Source organism: Macaca fascicularis, chromosome 9, assembly GCF_037993035.2.
Source record: "Macaca fascicularis isolate 582-1 chromosome 9, T2T-MFA8v1.1".
Classification (NCBI taxonomy): Eukaryota; Metazoa; Chordata; class Mammalia; order Primates; family Cercopithecidae; genus Macaca; species Macaca fascicularis.
In genome coordinates this window covers 96589275-96606385 of record NC_088383.1, presented here as the reverse complement: position 1 = coordinate 96606385, position 17111 = coordinate 96589275, and the positions used below count along the sequence as shown (strand labels likewise).

The 17111-nt window shown below is 41.1% G+C and overlaps 1 protein-coding gene across 5 annotated transcripts in view; it reads right to left on the bottom strand.

Annotated features, from left to right (window-relative positions):
• Positions 1 to 17111, bottom strand: part of PAPSS2 (3'-phosphoadenosine 5'-phosphosulfate synthase 2) — an 89535-nt gene that overhangs the window by 14760 nt on the left and 57664 nt on the right. For 4 of the 5 annotated variants that reach the window (XM_005565877.5, XM_074002158.1, XM_074002159.1 and 1 more), the window contains exon 8: positions 5651 to 5856. In XM_005565877.5, the coding sequence (XP_005565934.1) occupies positions 5651 to 5856 (206 nt within the window). Of the gene's footprint in view, positions 1 to 5650; positions 5857 to 7703; positions 7849 to 17111 lie in introns of those variants that run through there. The other variant, XM_074002161.1, reaches the window with a different exon arrangement.

Here is a 17111-nt window from a genome sequence, read left to right as displayed (position 1 = left end):
ACAAGTCATGCCACCATTCTCCCTGGCTTCTAAGAAATTCTAAAATTCTGAGTTCCATCTGCCAGCATACATTGTAAGGAATGATGAAAAAAATACGGGCATACCTGAGAGACACTGCAGGTTCAGTTCCAGACTACTGCAATAAAGTGGATATTATAATAAAGGAAGTCACACAAATTTTTTGGTTTCCCAGTGCATTTTAAAAGTTATATTTACACGATACCATAGTCTATTAAGTGTGCAATGGCATTGTCTTTAAAATGTAATACATCTAAACTTTCTTCTTTTTTTTTTTTTGAGAAAGGGTCTCACTCCTATAAGCCAGGTTGGAGTGCACTGATGTAATCACAGCTCACTGCAGCCTTGACTTCCCAGGCTCAGGTGATCCTCCCACCTCAGCCTCCTGAGTAGCTGGTACTACAGGTGCGCACCACCATGCCCAGCTAGTTTTTTGTATTTTTAGTAGGGAGAGGGTTTCGCCATGTTGCCAAGGCTGATCTCAAACTCCTGGGCTGAAACAATCGGCCTCCTAAAGTGTTGGGATTACAGGGTGAGCCACCACGCCCAGCCTATCTTAATTTAAAAATACCTTTTTGCTAAAAATATTAATGATCCTCTGAGCCTTCAAAGAGTTGTAATCGTTCTTCTGGTGGAGGATCTTACCTTGTGTTAATGGCTGCTGACAAATAAGGGTGATAGCTGCTGAAGTCTGGGGTGGCTATGGCAATTTATTAAAATAAGACAACGATGAAGTTTGTCAGATCAACTGACTCTCTGTAGCATGAGATGCTGTTTGATAGCATTTTACCCATGGTAGAAATTCCTTCAAAATTGGAGTCAATCCTCTCAAAGGCTGCCACTGTTTTATCAACTAAGCTTACATAATATTCTAAATATTGTATTGCCATTTCAAAAGCATCTTCACCAGGAGTAGATTCCATCTCAAAAAAACAATATATTTGCTCATCCATAGGAAGCAACTCCTCATCCTTTCAAGTTCTATCATGAGATTGCAACAATTCAGTCACTTCTTCAGGCTCCACTTCTAATTCTAGTTATCTTGCTATTTCCACCACATCTGCAGTTACTTCCTCCACTGAAGTCTTGAACCCCTCAAAGTCATCCATGAAGGATGAAATCAACTTCTTTCAAACTCCCATTAACATCAATAGTTTAACCTCTTCCCACAAATCGCAAATGTTCTTTATGGCATCCAAAAAATCCCTTCCAGGAGTTTTTCAGTTTACTCTGCCCACATCCATCTGATAAATCACCATCTAGAGCAGCTATACCCTTACAAAACGTATTTCTTAAACAATAAGACCTGAAAGTTGAAATTACTATTTGATCCGTGGGCTGCAGAATGGATGGTGTTATGCATGAAAACAAATTAATCTCCTTGTACATCTTCCTCAGAGTTCTTGGGTAACTAGGTGCACTGTCAATTAGCAGTGATATTTTGAAATGAACCTTTTTTTGAGCAGTCGGTCTCAATAGTGGGCTTACAATATTCAGTAAACCACGCTATAAACAGATGTGCTATCATCCAGGCTTTGTTTTTCCATTTATAGAGCACAGGAAGAGTAAATTCAGCATAATCCTTAAGGACCCTAGGATTTTCAGAATGGCCAATGAGCACTGGCTTCAACTTAAAGTCACCAGCTATACTAGCTCCTAACAGAAGAGTTAGCCTGTCCTTTGAAGCTTCGAAGCCAGGCATTGACTTCTCTTCTCTAGCTCTGAAAATCCTAGGTGGCATCTTCTTCCAATAGAAGGCTGTTTCTTCTACACTGAAAATCTGTTGTTAGTGTAGCCACCTTCATCAGTGATCTTAGCTAGATCTTCTGGGTAACCTGCTGCAGCTCCTACATCAGCACTTGCTGCTTCACCTTGTACTTTTACGTTATGGAGATGGATTTTTTCCTTAAACTCCTTGAACCAACCTCTGCTAGCGTCCAACTTTTCTTCTGCAGCTTCCTCACCTCTCTCAACCTTCATAGAACTGAAGAGAGTTAGGGCTTTGCTCTGAATTAGGTGTTTTGGCTTAAGGGAATGTTGTAGCTAGTTGGGCAAGACCACTCAAACCTTCTCCATATCTGTTAAGGAAACCAAAATACTTTACCTCAAAATATATTTCCTTGACATAGTTTAAGATGGCTATTCAGAAGGGCTGGAAAATACAAAAATAGCTAAAAATCTGCCTTTTGTGGGGAACATTTGCATTTGAAGAGAAAATCTACATTGATACAGCCAGGCTCTCTCTAAGGGCCTTCCCTTGCTGGGTCTAGGAAACATTAACTGAGACTCTGACACATTTAAAGATCTGAAAGAAACATTTACCTTTAAAATTTCATGTCATCTATATAACACGACCATCTTTGCTACCCAGGCCTTCTCTTCTCTCCCTCCCATAACCTGTCTTACCAGCATAACCTAATTTACTGCCATAACCTGGTTTTGGCCATCCTCTGAGCCCTCATTTTTTCTATAATCTCAGGATGTTATACAAGCTTCTCTACCCCATCAGGGGTAAGGAGTAATCACTCTGCGATTTTCCCCCTGTGTGCACTAATAAATCTGGATGCCTTTTCTTATTAACCTGCCTTTTGTCGGTTGCCTTTTCAGCAAAACTTCAGGGGGCGAAGAGGAAGTTTTCCCGTGACCCCTACATTGGCAATAAGGATGCTTTGCTTCCTTATCATTTGCTTGCTCACTGTGTGTAATTTTCTCCAATAACTTTTCCTTTGCATTTACAACTTGGCTAACTGGCCCAGGAGGCCTATTTCAAATTTCTTTCTTTTTGTTTTTTTTGAGATGGAGTATCACTCTTGTTGCCAGGCTGGAGTGCAATGGCGCTATCTTGGCCCATGGCAACCTCTGCCTCCTGAGTTCAAGCGATTCGCCTGCCTCAAGCTCCCGAGTAGCTGGGATTACATGCACGCACCACCATGCCCAGCTAATTTTGTATTTTTAGTAGAGATGGGGTTTCTCCATGTTGGTCAGGCTGGTCTCGAACTCCCGACTTCAGGTGATCTGCCAGCCTTGGCCTCCCAAAGTGCTGGGATTACAAGTGTGAGCCACCATGCCTGAGCCCTATTTCAACTTTCTACGTGCCTTCCTCACTAAGCTCAATCATTTCCAGGTTTGACTTAAAGTGAGAGATGTGTGAGTCTTCCTTTCACTCGAACACTTAGAGGCCACTGCAGGGTTATTAATTGGCCTAATTCAAATACTGATGGATCTCAGAGAATAGGGAGTCCCAAGGAGAGGGAGAGAGATGGGGGAATGGCCAGTGAGTGGAGAAGGCAGAACACACACAACATTTATCAATTAAGTTTGCCATCATATGGGTGCAATTCGTGGTGCCCCAAAACAATTACAATAGTAACATCAAAGATCACTAATCGTAGATCACCAGAACAGGTCATAACGATAATGAAGAAATCTAAAATATCATAAGAATCATCAAAATGTGACACAGAGGCACAAAATGAGCACGTGCTGCTGGGAAGATGGCACTCACAGACTCAGAGCAGGTTTGACACAAACCTTCAATTTGTTAAAAAAAAGGAAAAGAAAAGAAAGAAAGAAAAGCAAAATCTGTGAAGCACGATAAAGTGAAGCGTAGTAAAACGAGCTATGCCTGTAATCACTTAAGAAACTCTTCAGGTTTTTTTAGTGCTAGTCCTATGTATGTGAATATCAGACCCAAAAGGTAGAAATATCTGAGCTGACATAACCATAACCAAATGACTGCTATTCTTTCAGTCACTGAGTAAAGATAAAATCCCAAACCTATATGATTATGACAGAGCAAGACTCCATCTCAAAAAACAATAATAATTTTTTAAAAATAAATAAATAAATGAAAAAGCTGCTTTGCTTGCCGTTGACTTTTGTGTTCAGATAGAGAAGGCCTTCAGAGGCCACAAACAGGGACCTTAAAAAGGCCTTTCCTATTTTGGAACATTTTGTAACAAAAACGAAGGCCAAAAGAAGCCCTATCTTTTGACAGGGCCATGAGGCTGGAAGAGATCTTACAGTTATTTTGAGTCTGGCCTCTCTTTTTTTTTTTTTTTTTTTTTGAGACCACGTCTTGCTCACTCTGTCACCCAGGCTAGAGTGCAGTGGCAGCTTGGCTCACTGCAACCTCTGTCTCCTGGGTTCAAGCAATTCTTGTGCCTCAGCCTCCCAAGTAGCTGGGATTACAGGCACCTGCCACCACGTCCAGCTAATTTCTGTGTTTTTAGTAGAGAAAGGGTATCACCATGTTGGCCAGACTGGTCTCGAACTCCCAACCTCAGGTGATGTGCTGGCCTCAGCCTCCCAAAGTACCAGGATTACAGGCATGAGCCACCGCGCCCAGCCTGGCCTCTCCTTTTATAAATAAAGAAACTGAGGCCCAGAGGGAGGGCATGCCTTGTCTAATCCCAGGCTTTTTAGAGTCTCCTGGGTCTGACAGTGCTCTCTCTTCCTGTGAACATGCTGAAAGGGACATGCTGGGAGGAGATTTGAGAAGTCAAATTAGTAGTATATGACTTTTTTCATTTCCACCCTACTGCTCTTATCTTGGATGAGGGATGGTTTTAGCATTCAATTTCACTTATTTTTCTTTGTGGGAAATGAACCACAGCCAGCAGCTTCATAAAACCCCACACCACCCCATCACCAACAGTAATTAGAAGCTGTGAAGGAATCTGAGGAGTTAGTGTACTTTGCCTTTAGGCATGATAGACCCTACCTGATCCTATCAGATGAACACATTTTTTTCAATCTTAAAAATATCCAGGGACCGGGCGCAGTGGCTCACGCCTGTAATCCCAGCACTTTGGGAGGCTGAGGCGGGTGGATCACGAGGTCAGGAGATCTAGACCATCCTGGCTAACACAGTGAAACCCCGTCTCTACTAAAAATACAAAAAATTAGCTGGGCGTGGTGGCGGGTGCCTGTAGTCCCAGCTACTCGGGAGGCTGAGGCAGGAGAATGGCGTAACCCAGAAGGAGGAGCTTGCAGTGAGCCAAGATCGCGCCACCGCACTCCAGCCTGGGCGACAGAGCGAGACTCCGTCTCAAAAAATAAATAAATAAATAAATAAATAAAATAAAAAATCCAGTGACAAAAATGTGTATCTTTCCTCTGGAAACTCTGCCACTATCTGTGCTGATTTGTGTTTACTGAGAGAATATCACTGACCCCCTCACTAGCCACAGAGCATGAACTCTTGAGTTCTTGTTCCAGTGTTTGGTTGGGCCCATTCTTTATGAAGATATTTATTTTCCTTGTGCATTTTCAAGATGGACAGGGCTGCAAGCTTTAGTTATGGCTTTGTGCATAGCTACAGCTATGATTTTGTTCCTCTACTCATGTTGTCAGACTAAATTACTTACCTGGTTCCATTTAGCTGAGGATGCCAGCCACTGCAGAATCTGAGGACTCAAGAGATCATTGAGACCAGACCTCAAACAGAAAGACATTACTTTGCACCTTTCTAAAAACATCTCCCAAGGCAAAGCCTGCAAACCCTACCTTAGAAGTACATTCTTCCACCTAATCCCAGTTTTTCTATGTCCTTTGCAAAGGAATTAAATAGTTATTTTTCTTCTCAGTTGAAATAGATCAAGAAAGCCCTTCCAAAGGTTTTGTGACTTACTTTGATATGGGGGTGTTTTGTACATGTTGTCCCCCAAACACGGGAACAGCGCTCCTCTTTTCTGTGTTCATAGAATTCAGCATCTCGTAAGATAGCTACCCTCTGCCCACCATGTGCCAGGACAAACTTGCTGCAACCTTCCAGCCGTGTCTTATCCTCTGCAGAGATGGGCAGTACAATGGGGATGCTCATGTTGATCACGCCATCTGTGGAAAGAGCCATGTGATGCATGAAAACTAGACACAAGGTGCATCATCCGTGAAGCATGACTCAAATGTGCACAATGCCCCTTCCAAACATTTCCTTCAAGAAGCATTAAGACCCACATCCAAGTAGTTGTGTTAGCTGCATCAGTTTCTCTAGATTCCATGATGACAAGTCCTTGAAGGGCTTCCCAAAGCAAATGGAGCATATGTGAAAAGTGGGTTGAGTTTCAAATCATGGAGGTGGCCTCCATAAACTGATCTAACTTTGGACACACCTCTTTGTGGGTTCCCTTTTCAAATCTAAGTCCTGACCTCAATGCAGTAAGGAGTTTAAAGTTTTCCAAAACCCAATTAAATAAAATTAAGCTAGCAAAACAAACCAAAACAAAACTCTCTAGTCTTTCTTGGAAAATAACCTCATAAGAACGTCAAGCAAGTCTTTTATTTCATTATCTGTTTAGGCTCTATCTGCATACTAACACACTGAATTGAAAAGACAGAAAAAAAATCAGATAATTGATATTAATCTATGGGAATGAGTATGCACTTTTTGTATAATAAGTTACTTATGACAGTTGTATGTTTCTCTTTTTTAATATTAATCAACTACAATCTGGGTAATATCTCATTCACCTTTTTCTTTAATTTTTAACTTTCATGGGTACATAGTGTATATGTTTATGGGGTGCATAAGATATTTTGATACAGGAATACAATGCATAATAATCACATCAGGGTAAATGAGGTACCCATCACCTGAAGCATTTATCCTTTGTGTTACAAAAATCCAATTATCCTCTTAGTTATTTTTAAATGTACAGCTAATTTTTTTTAATTTTTATTTCTTAGAGTCTTGCTCTGCCACCCGGCTGGAGTTCAGTGGCACAATCTTGGCTCACTGCAACCTCTGCCTCCTGGGTTCAAGCTATTCTCCTGCCTTAGCCTCTCGAGTAGCTGGGACTACAAGCATGTGCCACCACTTCCAGCTAATTTTTGTATTTTAGTAGAGATGGGGTTTCACCATGTTGGCCAGGATGGTCTCGATCTCTTGACCTCATGATCCACCCACCTCGGCCTCCCAAAGTGCTGGGATTACAGGTGTGAGCCACCACGCCCAGCAGTTAAATTATTATTCACTATAGTCATCCTGTTGTGCTATCAAATACTAGATCTTATTCATTCTGTTTTCTGTACCCATCTCATGAACTTGTAAAAATGTATTTTCAGCCAGGTGCAGTGGCTTACACCTATAATCCCAACATTTTGGGAGGCCAAGATGGGAGGATGGCTTCAGGCCAACAGTTTGTGACCAGCCTGGGTAACATGGCAAGACCTCATCTCTACCAAAAAATGTGTGTGTGTGTGTGTGTGTGTGTGTGTGTATACATATATATGTGTATACACATGTTTTTTAAAATTAGCTGGACATGCTGGCATGCACCTGTAGTCCCAGCTACTCAGGAGGCTGAGGCAAGAGGTTCACTTGAGCCCAGGAGTATGAGGCTGCAGTGAGCCCTGATCACTCCACTGTACTCCAGCCTGGGTGACAGAGCAAGACCTTGTCTCAAAAAAACAAAACAAACCCACTAATCTATGGTATCCCAAAAAAGCAGTCGTCCTGATGTTATTCATGGTGGCTTTGGCATAAAATCACCTTTTTTTCCCCCTCCTGTTCCCTCTTTCCTAAATATTTTTGAAGAGACTGGTAATCTCACTTATCTGGGAATCACAGGTCTTGCTAGCGCAACCACAGTTGAGAATCATCTGTCCAGAAACACAGAGGAGTGAAAAATGACATCAAGTCATTAACGCACATGCGCTTTCTCTGGCGTTTAAGCCCCTCTCACCATTATGCTGAGTCTCTTGCTTTAAGAGGAATTTAAATAAACAGGGTGTTCTGATTTCTCAGTATACAGCACAGCAAATTAGAAGGCATCGAATGTGGTATTCAGAGAAGCTACATCTTCAGCAGCAAGAAATGTCAAATGACAGCTGGACCGCAAAGGAAGAGAAAGGAAAACTACTGAAAAAATACACACAGAAACTGTGATGGTTGATGTTATATATCAATTTAGCTAGGACACAGTACTCAGATATTTAGTCAAACATTATTCTAGATGTTTCAGTGGAGGTACTTTTTAGATGGGATTAACATTTAAATCAGTAGACTTTGAGTAGAGAGAGTACCCTCCAGAATGTGAGTGGGCCTCATCCAATCAGTCAAAGGCCTAATTAAAAAAAGACTTGGCCGGGCGCCATGGCTCACGCCTGTAATCCCAGTACTTTGGGAGGCTGAGGCGGGCGGATCACAAGGTCAGGAGATTGAGACCACGGTGAATCCCCGTCTCTACTAAAAAAAATACAAAAAATTAGCCGGGCGTGGTGGCGGGCGCCTGTGGTCCCAGCTACTCAGGAGGCTGAGGCAGGAGAAAGGCGTGAACGCGGGAGGCGGAGCTTGCAGTGAGCCAAGATCGCCCCACTGCCCTCCAGCCTGGAGGACAGAGATTCCGTCTCCAAAAAAAAAAGACTCGTCTCCCCAGAAGAGGAGAGAATTAGGCCAGCAGACAGCCTGTGGACTTGAACCGCAGGTCTTCTCAGGGTCTCCAGCCTCCCAGTTTTCGGACTTGCCAGATTCCACAATCACATGAACCAATTCCTTAAAATAAATCTCTTTCTGTGTGTGTGTGTGTGTGTGTGTGTGTGTATAGAGAGAGAGAGAGAGAAAAAAAGAGATTTATTATATACCTATATAATATGTAGATATCTATATATAACATATAGATATATTGTTATCTATTCAGATATATATCAGAAATATATAATTCAGATATAATATCTATGTTATATATAGAGATGTATATGTAGAGAGAAAAGATTCTATAATAATTTATTAAAATAATGTATATATGTATAAATTAATATATGTACATGCATATATAAATTTATTTAAATATATTAAATATATTTTTATATCTATGTCTATATAGAGAGATGCATATCTATCTATAGATGGATAGACAGATACACATCCTGTTGGTTCTGTTTCTCTGGAGAACCCTGACCATACAAGGTTCTAACACAGAAACTAAAATACAGAGTTATGGGAGTTCTTTAGCGTGCGAGCCAACAATCCCACAGGTCTCCCCATCTTCAGGACACCATTACATTAGTGCCCAGTTTAATAACTGGTAAAACTAATAATGACAGAGTCATTTTTAAAAGTTATTTTATATTGAACATATTCTCTTTTTTTGAGTGAATAATTTTTTTTTTTTTTTAGTAAGACTATTTTGAAATGTTTCTAAATAAGATAGTTAATGTGTAGTTGGTTTTCAGTCTGTGGCTTAAAGGGATAAAATTCGGCTTTCTAAAAACATCTCATTTCTCAATGATTCTAGATAATGTAAAAAAATGTAGAAAACTGTTCCTCCTACAATGATGCCCTCACAAATATGCTAGTCTCTCAATTATACTCACAGGTAAGAAAATGAGGGCTCATGGTTAAGCGTATAACACAAAATAAAATTAGGGACAATTTTGTGAGAGTTCTCAAGTTCAAGATTCAGAAGAGAATGAAAGGAAGGTGAATAAAGAAAACTTTTTAACTCTGGAGAAAACAAATGCAGTTATTTATGGACTTGAGGGAATGTGCCCTAGATTAATGAAGCCATTTAAACCTAACTTTTCAATGCAACATTTAGAAGGCCTCTGACAGAGTTAAAGATTAGAGTTCTATTCCTTCGGGGCATAAGACTCCCCCTAGTAGCTATGAAACTAAACTTTCCAGGCATATCACTTTGCACCTTTTAAACACTTTCCAAAGGTTACTAGAACCTAAAGAATGTCACCGGAAATAGACAGCAACTGCTGGCAATAAAAAAATCCGGTCTATCATAAAATCCTGCAATATACTTTCAGACCTTTCATAAACCACAAATTAGATACCATGTGCAGCAAGTAATGGTTTGTCATTCAAATAACTCTTTGTTTCAATGTTCTTGGGCATTTACAGCAGCTAAGTCCTTTGCAGAAAACACTAAATTCAAAGTCAGCAGTTCTCCCTTTTACTATGTGTGTCTTTCAACTTTTCTAAACTCAGTTTCCTCACTGGAAAAATGGGCTAATAAATGACATCTATCTCCGTGGGTTGCTGCAGGGGGCAAACTATAAAGCACTATGTTAATGGCGGTTGCTGATGGAAGATAATGAAATCCACCGCATAGACTAGTTGAGGAAAAGGAAGAGAGGCTAACAAAGAATAACGCCTTCAGAAATGCTGTTGTTCTCACCAGAAATCATGCTTTCTGTGGATTGCTTACTGACGACATTGCTGAAAGAAAGACCATGACATTTGCCTCTGCTGATAAAGAATGACTTGGCTGCCGGGCCCGGTGGCTCAAGCCTGTAATCCCAGCACTTTGGGAGGCCAAGACGGGCGAATCACGAGGTCAGGAGATCGAGACCATCCTGGCTAACACGGTGAAACCCCGTCTGTACCAAAAAAATACAAAAAACTAGGCGGGAGCCTGTAGTCCCAGCTACTCCGGAGGCTGAGGCAGCGTAAACCCGGGAGGCGGAGCTTGCAGTGAGCTGAGATCCGGCCACTGCACTGCACTCCAGCCCGGGCGACAGAGCGAGACTCCGTCTCAAAAAAAAAAAAAAAAAAAAAAAGAATGACTTGGCCAAAATAAAGCAAAATGCAAAGCAAGGCATGGAGCAGGTTGCTGAAAGAACCTAGCGCTGCCTGCAACACGTCTGTAACGTTGCCTTTTCCATCAAGTATTCTGCCTTGAAATCCAAGGGATGTTTGTTTCACTGTTGCAGCCACCTCCTCTTGTCCACTAGATTCCTGACCAATGTAGCCTCTAATCTACCTTCATCTAAAATGACTAAATAACACTCCTTGGCAGGTTGTCTCAATAAGGAAGCGAATCTGTGGGATGTTTATAGAAAGGAGTTCTGCCAAGTGATAATGCCAACTGGTCTTACAAGCCTGTAGCTACAACACTACAGGTGTATACACAGATTTACTGTAGTTTCCCTATCATCTTTATCAACCTTTCTAATACATAAACATATCCAACTGTTTCTAAGACGTAATACCTGAACTGTGCTGAAACATCACCCATGGCTTTCAACCTTGACTTAAGCTTTCAGCCTTTTCCTTCATGTGCTTCATTTGGCTCTGGTGGGAACTGCCTTGATTATTTTATTGTGGTATATCTTATTTTGAAAAAGAATATTGTGGTTCTCTAGCCACAGTAAGTCCAAGAGATAGCTTATTGTTCAATGGAATGATTTTTCTGTTTTTTTTTTTTTTTTTGAGACAGAGTCTTGCTCTGTCGCCCAGGCTGGGGTGCAGTGGCCGGATCTCAGCTCACTGCAAGCTCCGCCTCCCGGGTTTAGACCATTCTCCTGCCTCAGCCTCCCGAGTAGCTGGGACTACAGGCGCCCGCCACCTCGCCCGGCTAGTTTTTTTTTTGTGTTTTTTAGTAGAGACGGGGTTTCACCGTGTTAGCCAGGATGGTCTCGATCTCCTGACCTCGTGATCCGCCCGTCTCGGCCTCCCAAAGTGCTGGGATTACAGGCTTGAGCCACCGCGCCCGGCCAGGAATGATTTTTCTTTTGCTTTCAATAATTTTCCAGCCTTCTGTGTTAGCCTTATAGATCTGCTTCATGGTTGTTTGGGACTGTTTCTATGCAAAACCTAAATTACTCCTTATTGCTTAACCGGGCTTTTTAAAGGAAAAACAACAATGATGAAAGCAATATCAAAGACAGATGACATAGTCAGAATTTTACCTTTTCATTTTTGTACAATGCAGAAGTTTACAGTCATAGCAAATGTATATTTACTCCCACTTCCATAACAAGCAATCATAATGGCTTGAAATTAAGTACATGCATAATCGTACATTGCAAACAAATGAAGTACAATCATACAGAATCCAACCAGGTACATTCAGTTTACAATGATTTATTCTTCATCAACTTAAAATCTTTTATAAACACCGTAGAAAAAAAATTTCCAGATTTTTGAAACTAAATGAGGACCAATTGGTCCTCATTTGGTCATTGGAAGAGGATCATACATGTAAAAGACTCAGGAACAAAATGTGCAATGATAATTTAGAAACAAGTTTACTTTTGTCAGCCAAATGCTACATTATATACGATAGCTACATCTGGTCAAGAAATTTCCTGTTGTTTGGACTCCAATCAAAAGAAAAATACAGTGTTATTCCACTATAACTGGTTGGATCATGAACTAATAGTGATTCCAACTGGTTAATGTAGATTTTCTTTTAGTTATGTTCTTAACCATTTCCAGTTAATGTAACATATCTAATTATAATAATTTAGCTACTTGGAAAAGTTAAAGTACATACCAGGAAGGGCCATGCCTAGGGAAATATAAACACAGTTAAGAAACATTTTCAGCTGTCCACCAAAAGAATCTTACAGCAACAATGTCAAAGAGCAAATTCCTGTTATGACACTTCACATATACAACATATAAATATACTAGCTTCGTCATGCTATTTTTAAAAATAGAGAGTATATAACAAGAAAAGCTGGTGAAATCAGAACTTGTATGGAATGTCCAATACAATCCAAAAGCATTGCTCAGATGTTTATCTGGTTTTCTAATTTTTTATTTATTTATTTTTCCTTCCACTGGGAAGAGATATCTGCTTTAAAATAATTATAACCTATGTTAATATCCCCTCCAGCTTCACCAAGAAGTTTTCTCTTGCAAACATGTGATCTTATAACTACTGTTGAATAGTTTCCAAACTACGCTTCGGGAGCAAGTATAGAAGCAAACTGCCCTAGAACATCCTAGAATCTCACATGGTTAGAGGACATGAAAATATGCCCAGTATAACAAGCACCAATGTTAGATCCAGGACAACCTGGATTTAAGTCTAGGCTTCAAATAAGTTATTTAACCTTTCTAATACATATTTTCTCAAGTGGACAAAATATCTTCACAGTGGTATTATCCTGATTAAATGTAATAATCTATGTCAAACTCCAGTGTCAGAACACAATTGGTGCTCAATAAGTGCTGGTGATATATGCAGAGTGCTCTCACACCATGCCTTGGAAAGTCAGAGCTGCGGAAGAATAGCCATTAAATGATGGAGTCTCACAAGGCCCCTGTCTTGATCCTACTTGGATGCCATCAGTCAACGCAAGCTTGAGGTTCCATTTTTAAATTTAGATGTGACATTTATGACCAAAGGGTCTGTGACAACCCTGAAACTATACTTCCAGTGAGAAATAAAGTGATATGATACACTGATATAAACGTAGATTCTTGAGTAATATATGGAGTGACTCATACTATACAATTATCATAAACTCTAACAAGTGATTTGGTTTTTGTTTTGGGTTTTTTTTTTTTGGCTTTTGGACTGAGTAGACAGAACTATTTTATTTTTAAATTTATTTTTAATTTTAGGTTTATATTTCTCAAAAATATAGACCTTTGAGAAAATTAAAACCAACAAAATATTTTTAGGAGACATGGTCAGAATAAAAACACTGTTGCTTACAGATTGTAGGGCAATCAAGAAATTTGCAATTGTTGAAGGAAGACAAAAGTGGGCACATGTCTGTGGCTATAGAGATCATTTCAAATTTTCAATGGCAGTGACTCAAACCTTCATGAATTGTTTACAATGAAATGATATCTATATGAATGATATCTTGCCCAACATTCTGACATATAAATAAATCACTTTTTAGTATTTAACTGTCTGCTCAGTCCAAACACCATGAGGCGAGGCACTGTCAGGAGCCTCTGTTGCTGCGTTTTAACCGGCTTCCTCCTGATACCCTCCAGGTTGCTCTCCAGGTGAGAGGGAGCCCAAGCCCCTACTCCCTTCTACTGGGGCAGTGGGGTAGTTCCATTTTGTTGTATATATTGCCTCTGATTTTTGAAATGAAATAAATGATTCTCTGGTTTAAAAAAGAACGTTTTGGCCACGCGCAGTGGCTCATGGTTCTAATCCTAGCACTTTAGGAGGCTGAGGTGGGTGGATCACTTGAGGTCAGGAGTTTAAGACCAGCCTGGCCAATATGGTGAAACCCCATCTCTACTAAAAATACAATAATTACCTGGGCTTGGTGGTGAGTGCCTGTAATCCCAGCTACTTGGTAGGCTGAGGCAGAAGAATTGCTTGAACCCAGGAGGCGGACGTTGCAGTAAGCAGAGATCGTACCACTGCACTCCAGCCTGGGCAACAGAGCGAGACTCTGTCTCAAAAAATAAAATAAAATAAGAAAAATAAAATAAAAAAGAAAGTTTCACAACCACTGATGGGGGGCGGGAAGGACCTACTGGACTAGGTCTCAGAAAATGACTTTACTGTGTTTCTCAGAAAGCTCACCTGCCTTCATTACCATTCTATCTCCAGCCACTGGACAAAGCCTGGCACATGGGAGCACTCAGTGAATATCTGTTGGCTAACTGATGAACATCGTTATCTGTGCTACTTCCACAGTGATGTGACTAGGGATAAAGTCACTTAGTCTCTTCAAGACTCCAAGTGCTTTTATTTATGAATTTATTTTTAGAGACAAAGTTTCCCTATGTTGTCCAGGTGGGACTCTAGCTCCTGAGCTCAAGTGATCCTCCCGCCTTAGGCTCTGAGCAGCTGGGACTACAGTCATGAACCACCATGCCTGACAAATTCTTTTAACTGTATGCAGAGTGGTTTGTTCATAATAGCTAACATGTTTGAAATACTGACTATTGAATCAGGGATTCTTTTAAACTTTCAACATCCAATGAGGTAGGTACAGTTATTAACATCCCCATTATACAGATGAAGGAACAAAGCCCAGAGAGTTTAAGTAATTTGGCCCAGGTTCATAGCTAATCACTGTGATACAAACCTAGACAGTTTGACTTCACAGCTCACACTCTCATCCACTGTGATATTCTGCCTCTACTTAGGCCCAAACTAAGTTAACATACAGCAAATGGTAGGGGTGGGCAGCACATCATATCCGTGATTATCTATTTTTATTAATCAATTTACACAGGCATTTAGGATGCTTCCGTGGGCTGTGCAGAGCTCTGAATCCTGATCATAACTGGGGTTGCATAAGTATGTCCAGTGGACTCTGTTTGCAGAGGTAGATGGTAGAACCAGCAGATAATTCCCACAGGGAAAAGAAGAGTCTTACAGAAAGTTTCAGAAACAGGCCCTGCAGGTTGGAAGGGGAAAGGGTATGGAAATAGCACCACATCTGGTCTTGAACCCTCCTGACAGAGCCACACTGGAGCTACATGAGGATAAAGGGATCCATACGGCTTACAAGAGTTGCCCCACTCAATTCTCTAATACTGTGGAACTAAAGCAACCTCCTAGACAGTCTTCAATTGAGGTTAATACAGAGGAAGGAAACATTTTTCCCACTTGAAGAACAGTCCATAAACTGCGACAGCCCTACTGGTACCAAAACTTTGGTGGCTGGAGTGACCCAGCAGGATCTGCACTTCTGGGTACAGACAGACCCACAGACCCACACAGCAAGTGGCACATGGCTGGGGCCCTGACTCAGGAACACAGGAAACACACTCCTTGGGGACTTCCAAAAACACATGGGTAAGCTTTGGAAAGAACTGGGTTTTCTGCATGAGCAGATAGGGGCTTGGAACCAGTAGGCTTCAAGTATTAATGGGAAGGTAACCTCATTCATATCCCCTGGCTGGTAGGTTTGTGGGGACAGACATCTGGATTACATGGAGAGCGGGAGCAATAATAAGTGCTTCATCCATTTCATGGTAGTGAGCATCAAATAAGAAATAGAAAATCAATGGGTTGGCAGGGTATGGCGGCTCACACCTATAATCTCAGCACTTTGGGAGGCTGAGGCGGGCAGATCATCTGAGGTCAAGGAGTTCAAGACCAACCTGGCCAACATGGTGAAACCCTGTCTCTACCAAAAATACAAAAATTAGCCATGCATGGTGGCATGCACCTGTAGTCCCAGCTACTCAGGAGAATGGCTTGAACCCAGGAGGCAGAAGTTGCAGTGAGCCGAGATCATGCCACTGCACTCAGGCCTGGGTGACAGAGCAAGACTCTGTCTCAAAAAAAAAAAAAAGAAAGAAAAGAAAAAAGAAAATCAATGGGTTTTGCAAGTTGAAGAACCCCCATAAAATGAAATTGAGACAGTGTAAAAGGAAGGCTAGAGATTTTGTCTAAATAATCTAGATGGATTATCTGCATTAGCTGTTCTTCATCTTTTTGGATTACAGACTCTTTTAAGAATTTGTTGTCTATAGTAGCACTTTGCAAGGCCAAGGCAGGCGGATTACTTGAGGAAAGGAATTCAAGATCAACCTGGGCAACATTGTGTTACCTTATCCCTGGGCAACATAGACCTTATCTCTACAAAACAAATTTAGAAATATGCCAGGCATGGTGGTGCATGCCTGTAATACCAGCTACCTAGGAAGCAGAGGTGGGAGGATTGCTTGAGTTCAGGAGTTCAAGGATTCAGTAAGCTATGATCATGCCACTGCACTCCAGCCTGGGTGATGGAGCAAGACCCTGTCTCTAAGAAATAAAAACATTAAAGGAAAAAACAGAATCTATCAAAAGCCATAAATCCTCAACCCAGGAAAATGTTCCTTCCTTCCCTTATCAAAACACAAACATTTTTGCCTCTAGGATTTTTTGTTAGCCCACCCTGAAGTCCTAGATCCTAGGCTAAGGACCCCTGATATCCATTAACACTGACCTCTACAACTACTTCCACCACCCTGGTATTTTTCTTTATGAAAGGAATGCTTGTCCAAGGTCAACAGCACCTTGTTGTCTGTAATGAGGCCCGCTCTTTCAATGTAGTTCACTTGTCTTGTCTTTTGGCCACAGCTCTGTTCACATGCTCAAAATCAACCTCTTGCTCATGGCTAGCTGCTAAGTTCAATGACCTTTACTTCAGGCAGCCAGTGTTCACCATGTGTCAAAATCAAGACATCAAGATAAAAGTCAGCCTTCCTTGTAGACCATCAGGCCTTATAGATTCTATTGGAAAGGACATCAGGAGAGCAGCCTGGTATGTAAGGAGCACTGGGCCAGGAGTCCTAAGATTCTGGACTCTGGTCTTGGGCCTTCACTTATGAATGTTATGAACTTGAGCAAATCACTGAATCTGAGGCCAGTTTCCTCATCTGTAAAATGGGATAATAATTGCTAACTATTTTCTAGGGTTTTTGTGAGGATCAAATG